The sequence below is a fragment of the Pipra filicauda genome, unplaced genomic scaffold (genome assembly GCF_003945595.2).
Source record: "Pipra filicauda isolate LSUMZ 115617 unplaced genomic scaffold, ASM394559v2 scaffold725_size179387_pilon, whole genome shotgun sequence".
NCBI classification, from domain to species: Eukaryota; Metazoa; Chordata; class Aves; order Passeriformes; family Pipridae; genus Pipra; species Pipra filicauda.
Window position 1 is genome coordinate 119,336 of NW_024104893.1, and position 8,931 is coordinate 128,266.

General features: G+C 56.9%; 1 protein-coding gene across 1 annotated transcript; it reads left to right on the forward strand.

Annotated features, from left to right (window-relative positions):
• Positions 1-972: 972 nt before the first annotated feature.
• Positions 973-6,092, forward strand: LOC113997788 (class II histocompatibility antigen, B-L beta chain-like; the record flags this gene model as incomplete). Its single annotated transcript, XM_039389416.1, has 5 exons — positions 973-1,057; positions 1,575-1,844; positions 4,932-5,213; positions 5,729-5,835; positions 5,946-6,092. Coding segments are annotated over 5 exons (753 nt in total), but the record flags the coding sequence as incomplete, so codon positions are not given.
• Positions 6,093-8,931: the final 2,839 nt, after the last annotated feature.

The window sequence follows — 8,931 nt, forward strand, 5'->3', positions numbered from 1 at the left end:
ATCCCAGCCAGTTCTGCCCCTCGTCCCCAGCCCGGCTCACTGACTCCTGGTGGCCCCTGGAAGCCAAGAGCCAAAGGCCGACCCCCCCAGAGTGCAGCCCCCCCATCTGCACTGGGGCCCCAGGGCTTCCCTTTCCCAAGCAGCCCCTGCAAAGCCTTGTCAGAGAGAAAACTGGGTGACCCGAGTCCTGGATGCTTTTAGGAAAGAGGTCTAAACATTTCTTGAAGAATGGAGGGGGGTGACTTTTTTATTCTTGACATTTCCAGTTCTCCCTCTGGGGGCAGCGGTGCCATGGGGGTCCCTCAGTCTTCCTCGAGCACTGGAGCGGTTCCCTGGGGCTCTGGGGGGGTCAGATCCTCAGTGGGGGGATCCCCAACCCCCCTGTCCATCCCTGGGGGCTGATGGGGAGCCCACAAATCTTGGTCAAAGGTCTATTTGGGCACTACCAGACCAAGCCCCCAAATGCGGAGAAGCTCCAGGTCCCCAAAAGTCCTGGAAAAGAGGGATAAGGATAGAATCAAAAATCCGGGAATTGGGCACCCTCAGCTCCCCATCTCCCTCTTGTTTTGGGCAACTCTGAGCTCCGGGACAACTTTATCCGCTCTTTAAGGTTCACTTGAGCTGCGGGAGCCCTGGCTGGGCGTTTTTGGGTTTCTCTGAGCTTTGGGAGCCCGGATAGGCATTTTTGGTGGGCCCTGAGCTCCCCCCTCCCCCGCAGCCCACGGACCCCCCCGAACCCCCCAGCCCCGGGGCTGCCGCGGGGGCCCCCAACGGCCCTCAGCCAATCCCAAAGCGCCCACGCCGCCCGCGCCCAATCCCAGCGCGCCGCGCTGATGACTCATCAGTCGCCGGGAAGACGCCTCGAAAAAAGGGCCCCAACTGCGCCCTCAGCCAAGCCCAGCGCGCCCCAAACCCCCCAAAACGGCGCCGCCCGGCTGGTTTGGGGCTGTCAGCAGCTGTCCGGCGCTGGGCATGGAGCGTGTGCGGGGAGCTGGGGCCGTGCTGGCGGTGCTGGTGGTGCTGGGAGCCCCCCCGGCTGCGGGCGAGGAGCTGTCCGGTGAGCGGGGGGGTGGGAAAGGGGGGTGGGGTGGAAAAGGGGGGGAAAGAGGGGAGAAAAGAGGGGGTGGGAGCCCCAAAAGTGAGTGCGAGGGGGGTTGGAAGTCCCAGAATGAGTGGGAGGGGAGTGGGAGCCCCCAAGTGTGCGCGGGGGGGTTCTGGGGACTGGGGGGACGGTGAAAAAGGGGTGGGAAAGGAGGGAAAGGGGTGGGTGGAAAAGCAGGCAGAGGGGTGCCCTGGGGGTCCCTGAGTGTCCCTCATCACTTGAGCCCTGGAGCGGTTCCCTGGGGTCTGGGGGGGTCGGATCCTCATTGTGGGGGTCCCCAACCCCCCTGTCCATCCTCGGGGGGCTGATGGGGGGGTCCACCCCACGGCTGATGCTGGGGCGTCCGTGGGGCAGAGGAGGGGTGGGAAAGGGGGGTCCAGGGTGGCCCCCTGTGCTCCGAACCTGTTGTATGGGTCTGGCTGATGAAGGGAGTGGGACGGGACACCCCCTGACCCGTGTCCTGCACACACAGGGGTGTTCCAGCATATGGTAAAGACCGAATGTAACTTCATCAATGGTACCGAGCGGGTGAGGCTCGTGGACAGGAAAATCTACAACCGGGAGCAGTACGCCCACTTCGACAGCGATGTGTGGGTCTTTGTGGGGGACACCCCGTATGGGGAGATCCTGGCCAGGTACTGGAACAACATCCCGGAAAAGCTGGAGTACACACGGTCTCTGGTGGACACGTACTGCCGGCCCTACTACGAACTTGATACCCCGTTCAGCGTGGAGAGGAGAGGTGAGCATGGGGCAGAGCGGGTCCCCTTGGCCCCTGCCCCGGGAATGACCCTGGAGCCCTCAAACGCTCCCTGGGACTCACCCCAGACCCCTCAGCCCTTCCTGTGCCCATCCCCTTGCCTTTTGCCCCCTTACAGTGCCCCCCAGTCCATCCCAGTCCATCCCAGTCTCTCCCAGTGCCCCCCCGCGTCTCCACCCCGCTGGGCCCACCGAGCTCACGCCCCTCAGCCAATCCCAGCGCGTCTCTCTGATGACGCTCCAGTTGCCAGGCAGACCCAAAGCAAACAGTTCTCTCACCAGGACTCAGCCTCCCAGTCCCCATCGCTTCCTTCCCAGTCCAGACCAGTCACTCACAGACCCTCTCACTCCATTCCCAGTCGTTCTCACTTCACCCTCAGGTCTCCTAACTCTCTTCCCCAGTGCCCCCCTGTCAGAGACTGAAATGGTTAATGATTTATGCATTCTAGGAGACTCTTGCAGGCTTTTGACTGTTGGTACATCTGACGAGCAATCAGGCCCCTCCCTCTCTCTGCTAATCTAAAAAGGCGGGAACCAGGCGAGACACAAAAGACACAACACCCAGACCTAGGAGATGTTGGAGGCTCGAGGCACTAACCATGGCTATAACCCATAACTTCTTGGAGTATGGGGGCTTCCCTCCTTCACCCCCAGCAGATCAAGGCCACCACTTCAACTGACAGACATGGAAGCATCGCTGGACCCCGTGGGCGGTGACTATGGACATCTGTCCACTCTCAGCTTTTCTTTCTCTTACTCTCCCTTACTCTCACCCTGTCTTTCTCTCCCCTATGCATTTTTCTCCTCCCTAGAAAGGTTACAGCACCCAAAAATGTTAACTTACCTACTGATTCAAAATTGTTAAAATAAATCTTACCCATATATGTTTTCATACACCGATTATTTAGTGTCGTTTCACTGTAATCCACCCCAAAGGAATTTTTGATGGAACCTGAGTTACCCCCCTCTCCCCTTTTCCTGGGGCGGGTCGTAACATTTTTGGCGTAGTCGGCAGGATCCTTTGGATGTGGTGGAGTAATCGGTGTATTCTAAAACTGATACCGAGGGCGAGTCAAATGGTGACCGTCCCCTCGCTGTAAAATTATAGTGAGAATTTTTCTCCTCTCGGTGTGACCCGGGCACATCAGACCTGTTGAAAGGTTTCCTGGTGTGGCCTGGACCTGTTGAAAGGTTCTCTGGTACCTGGACCTGTTGAAAGGTTTTCCAGGAGAGAGTCAAACCAGCCCTCAGAGGGTTAAGGGGGAGAAAGACATTAACCTAAGCTGGGTTAATGACTGAGGCAAAGGGGATGACACCCCAGGTTGAGTTATATGGGGATTATTCCCTCCTGATAGCTATCCTTGGTTTAGAATTGTTTTTTGTGGGTGCTGTCTTAGGCGTGTTCCTTAGAGCAGTGCAAAAGCAAAAATCAGCTATTCAGAAATCTGTAAGTGAAGGATAAAATCTTTCCAAGAGTCAATGAGATCTTTGCAGGACCAGCTAGAAAAAGAGGCTATTCAAAAATCTACCGGTGAGGTGATAAGGTCTCTTCAAGAGACAATGAAGGCATTACAGGAGCAATTAGGAAAAGAACGCCAGCAGTTAACTGCTGAACGACAGGCACTGGAGAAGGAGAGAGAGATTAACTCATTGCTTCGATCAGCTCTGCAAGATGAGGAGGAACAAAATGAAAGGCTTAAGAAGATACTGGAAATGAAAAATTGTGAATTGCGAGACATTAGTTCAAAATACCCTAAACCGGTAGATGTTAACAAATCCCTGTACCCCTCTGGGGAATTAGAAGAGTTGAAGCAAAGTTACCCGGAGGACGAGGCAATACATATGCGTCCCCTCATTAAAACTGAAACCACTGGCCAGGGGACAGACAGGCAAACTACCACACGAACTACCCCGTACACGGGGGAAGCACTGGCCAAAATTCAGGAAAAATACAGTCGTAAGGCCAGTGAATCAGAGACTGAATATGTGTGGAGGGTGTCCCTTACTGGGGGAGATCGGATTTTGTTAAGTGAAGATGAGGCCAGAGGATTTTGGGGTCCAGGGGTCTTCCTAACCACAAATGATAACCGGGCACCGTGGTCCCTGACCCAGAGAGCTGCCTACTGGGCAGGTGGGTTAGACCCTATAGAAAGGGGAGATCCTCACACAATTAAAACACCCACAATTGGTCACATTGTAAAAGGTGTACAAAAAACCGCATGTCTCCAATTAATGCATACAAAATTATTAGACCCACAAAGAAGATTCACTGTGAACGTCAAAAGAAGAGAAATTATTGAATGCATAAATCACGGGGTGGTGTCAGAGACTGAAATGGTTAATGATTTATGCATTCTAGGAGACTCTTGCAGGCTTTTGACTGTTGGTACATCTGACGAGCAATCAGGCCCCTCCCTCTCTCTGCTAATCAAAAAAGGCGGGAACCAGGCGAGACACAAAAAGACACAACACACAGACCTAGGAGATGTTGGAGGCTCGAGGCACTAACCATGGCTATAACCCATAACTTCTTGGAGTATGGGGGCTTCCCTCCTTCACCCCCAGCAGATCAAGGCCACCACTTCAACTGACAGACAGGGAAGCAGCGCTGGACCCCGTGGGCGGTGACTATGGACATCTGTCCACTCTCAGCTTTTCTTTCTCTTACTCTCCCTTACTCTCACCCTGTCTTTCTCTCCCCTATGCATTTTTCTCCTCCCTAGAAAGGTTACAGCACCCAAAAATGTTAACTTACCTACTGATTCAAAATTGTTAAAATAAATCTTATCCATATATGTTTTCATACACCGATTATTTAGTGTCGTTTCGCTGTAATCCACCCCAGAGGAATTTTTGATGGAACCTGAGTTACCCCCCTCTCCCCTTTTCCTGGGGCGGGTCGTAACACCCCCCAGCCCCTCCCCTTCTATCCCAGTCTATTCCCAGACCCTCCCACTGCCATCCCAGTCCCTACCACTCCCATCCCAATCCCTACCAATGTCCTACAAGTCCTCTCCCCTCCCTCCCAGTGCCCCCCAGCTCAGCCCAGTGTCTCCCTCGTCCCTCCCAGTGCCCCCCAGCGTGTCCATCTCGCTGGTGCCGTCGAGCTCCCATCCTGGCCCCGGCCTCCTGCTCTGCTCCGGGATGGATTTCTACCCTGCGCCGGTGCAGGTGAGGTGGTTCCAGGATGGGCAGGAGCTGCCGGAGCACGTGGTGGCCACCGACGTGGTCCCCAGCGGGGACTGGAGCTGCCAGGTGCTGGTGCTGCTGGAAATCCCCCCCCGGCGCGGGGTCACCTACAGCTGCCAGGTGGAGCACGTCAGCCTGGAGCACCCCCTCAGCCGGCACTGGGGTACGGCCCGGCCCCCCCAGCACCGGGGGCACACTGGCAGGGGGGACGGGGGCTCAGGGGGAAAATGGGGCAATTGGGAAGGAGACTTGGGGGGAATAGGAAGGGCTCAAGGGTGATGGAGAAGCTGAGAAGGAGTTTGGTGGGTGTTGGGAGGGCTTGAGAGGGGCTTTGGGGAATCCTGGGAGCAGCTGGGAGGGAGTTTGGGGGAGCCTGGGCGGGACAGGAGGGAGGCTGGGGGGGCTTGTCATGACTGGGAGGGATTCTGAGAAGTGGTGGGGGGTCTGGGAAGGGACTAGGAGGGGTTTTGGGGTGTCCTCGGCATGATGGGAGGGGGTTTGGAGGGTCCTAAAGGGACTGGGAGGGGCTTTGTGGAACCCCCAAAGGGGCTGGGAAGGGACTGGCAGGAGGTCTCAGGGGGTGCTGGGTGGGCTGGGAGAGACTAGGATGGGGTTTGTAGAGTCCTGGGTGGTCTCTGGGAGGTTTTGGGGGTGCTGACCCCCCCCGACTCCCCCCAGAGATGCCACCGGACACCGTCCGCAGCAAGATCCTGGTGGGGGTCGGGGGCTTCGTCTTGGGCTTGGTCTTCCTGGCGCTGGGGCTCGGCTTCTACCTGCGGGAGAAGGTAAAGGGGGGTCCCCAAATGGGGGTCGTGGCCCCCCCCTTGCTCTCCCACAGCCTCTGTGCCCCCCCTGTCCCCCCACCCCGCTCTCACCCCCTTTTCTCTCCCCACAGAGCTCCTGAGCCGCCGGCGGCCGCAGCCCCTCCCCGTGGCCTCGGGCCCAGCCGGGACCCCCCAGTCCATCCCCACGCTGAGTTTGGGGGGTCGTGTGTCCCCCCTTTCCCTGCTTTTATTCTGACCCCAGCTGGCTGCTCCCAGTGTTCCCAGGAAAGCTTCCCAGTTCTCCCCAGTCCCTGTTACTGGGGGGCAGTGAGGGCAGGGGGGAGGGGATCCCTGTCACAGCTTTACTTCTTCTAAAAAAACAAGCAGGAATTTTTCTTTCCCCTGCCCCTCTGGAAAAGAAAGATGTTCAATGGGGGAGGGGGCTTTGCCTTGGGTGACTCACACCCCCAAAAGAACTGGCCCAGCCCACATTGCAGGTTGGGAGCCCTCAGAAGGCTCTGGGGGGGTGGAGTTTTTTGCTTTCTCCTGGGCAAAGGGCAAGGTCCTTCACTTTGGCCTTAACTCAGGCAAGGGGTGTGTTGGAGAGGCTCCGAGGTCCTTTTGTTCTCGGCCTGCTCATCTGGCTGTTTGCTGGTTCCCGTTTGCCTTCGTTTCCTGCGCCCTGTTCTGCCCCCAGCCCGGACCTGCTCGGACTTCATGGGACAGGTTTGACCCCCTGTACCAGGGTGAATTTATGCTGATACTTTTGGTCTGTGTTTGGCCCTGCCACCTGTGAAAGCTTTGCTCTTTCCCTGCCAAGTTATGGGAAAACACACTGATAAACAGGAAAGTTGTCCTTGAAGAGAGCTTCTTGTATAAACTGTTTTAATTGGTTTTCTGTGATTGGCCAGTTGTCCTCCAAGGTCGCTTGAAGGAGAGTTTGAGGAGGAGGATGTGGAAGGCTCGGCCCCAGACTCAATTAAGAAAGACCCCCAAAACACACTGTGTGTGCGTGAGGGGATTTCCCACGTTCTCCCGTGTGCACAGAAGAGATGCACTGACATAACCGGGGGTGGGACTGAGGGCCTCGGGCTGGGCGGTGCTGGCCACACCTGGGAAGCTGTGGTCACTCAGTTAATTGTATAAAAAGCAGATAGTGCTTTCTTGGGGAGAGCTAACTTCACACCAAGGACAACGTTGCCTTTGGTGGGGACGCCTGCCAACTTGTTAACTTACTGACTCTCCAAGGATGCAGCTTCTGCTCTGGGTAATTATAGGCCTGCTAGGTCGGTAAGAGAACTTTTTGGGCAACAGCTGGGAACTGGGGGCTTATTTCTCTCCTCCTTCCTCCCTTTTCGGTTTGTTCATTTTGTTGGCCACCTCTTGGTAATAAATATTGTTTTTTGTTAATCTTTTAACGGTGTCTTGGTTTCAAGTTTCAGTATGGTTTTGAACCCTCCCTAATACAATCAGGAACAGCGTGGCCAGCAGGTCCAAGGAAGTGATTCTTCCCCTGGACTCAGCGCTGGTGTGGCCACACCTCGAGTGCTGTGTCCAGTTCTGGGCCCTCAGTTCAGGAAGGGCATTGAGGTCCTGGAGCAGGTCCAGAGGAGAGCAACTAGGCTGGTGAAGGGACTCAAGCACAAGTCCTATGAGGAGAGGCTGAGGGAGCTGGGGTTGTTCAGCCTGGAGAAGAGGAGGCTCAGGGGAGACCTCCTCACTCTCTACAACTCCCTGACAGGAGGTTGTAGCCAGGTGGGGGTTGGTCTCTTTTCCCAGGTAACCATCAGCAAGACAAGAGGGCATGGTCTCAAGTTGTGCCAGGGGAGGTTTAGGTTAGATATTAGAAAGAATTTCTTTACAGAGAGGGTGGTCAGACATTGGAATGGGCTGCCCAGGGAAGTAGTGCATTCCCAGTCCCTGGAGATTTTTAAAAAGAGACTGGATGTGGCATCAGTGCCATGGTCTAGTAACTGCAGCGGTGTTGGATCAAGGGTTGGACTTGATGATCTCGGAGGTCCCTTCCAACCCAGCTGATTCTATGATTCTATGATTCTATAAGGAACTCGTGTTCACAGAAGCAGCAAAGCAGGCAAAGTGTTACAGAATCCCAGAATGAAAGAATGTGCGAGTTGGAAGGGACCCCAGAGGGATCATCAAGTCCAACCCTCAGCCCTGCCCAGGCCCATCCCCAAGAGTCACAGCCTGTGCCCCAGAGGATCATCCAAACTCTCCTGGAGCTCTGTCAGCCTTGGTGCTGTGCCCACTGCCCTGGGGAGCCTGTTCAGTGCCAACCACCCTGGGGGGAAGAACCTCTTTCAAACATCCAACCTGACCCTGCCCTGACACAACTCCAGGCCATTCCCTGGGGGCTGTCCCTGGTCCCCCCAGAACAGAGCTCAGGGCCTGCCCCTCCTCTGCCCCTCCTGAGGAAGTTGGAACTGCCATGAGGTCTCCCCTCAGTCTCCTCTTGTGCAGCTGAACACCCCAAGTGCCCTGAGCTGCTCCTCCTAAGGCTTCCCCTGCAGAGCCTTCTCCATCCTGGTGGCCTCCTTTGGACACTCTCTACTGGCTCCATCTCTTCCTTCCATTGTGTCCCCCCCGAGTGCCCCACTATTGAGGTGAGGCCGCCCCAGGGCAGAGCAGAGCGGGACAATCCCCTCCCTGGCCTGGCCGGCCATGCTGGGCCTGATGCCCCCAGGACAGGGTTGTCCCTCCTGGCTGCCAGGGCACTGCTGACTCCTGGCCAAGTGGGCACCCCCCAGGACCCGCATGGCCCTTTGCGGGCACTGCCCACAGAGCACTGGCTCCCGGAGTGGCCAGCTGGGGACAGCTGCGTGCCACAGGAGCCCTGGCAGCCCTGGAGGAGCCCGAGATGTGGCAGGGCCTGAAGCAAAGCTTCCCCCGTGCTGGGGGGTGTCAGCAGCAAGGAGGTGCCGCTGTGCCGCTGTCCGGGCTGCGGGGGGGGGATCCCCACACGGTTCCGGCGGGCAAAAGGTGCCCCAGAGCAGCCGAAAGGGCCCCCCCTGAGCGGCTGTGCTGGAAGGGGCTGCTCGGGCCGGTTGCAGCCGGTTGTGGGCAGGGGCGTTTCCATGGAAGTGCCAGGGCTGTGTGATG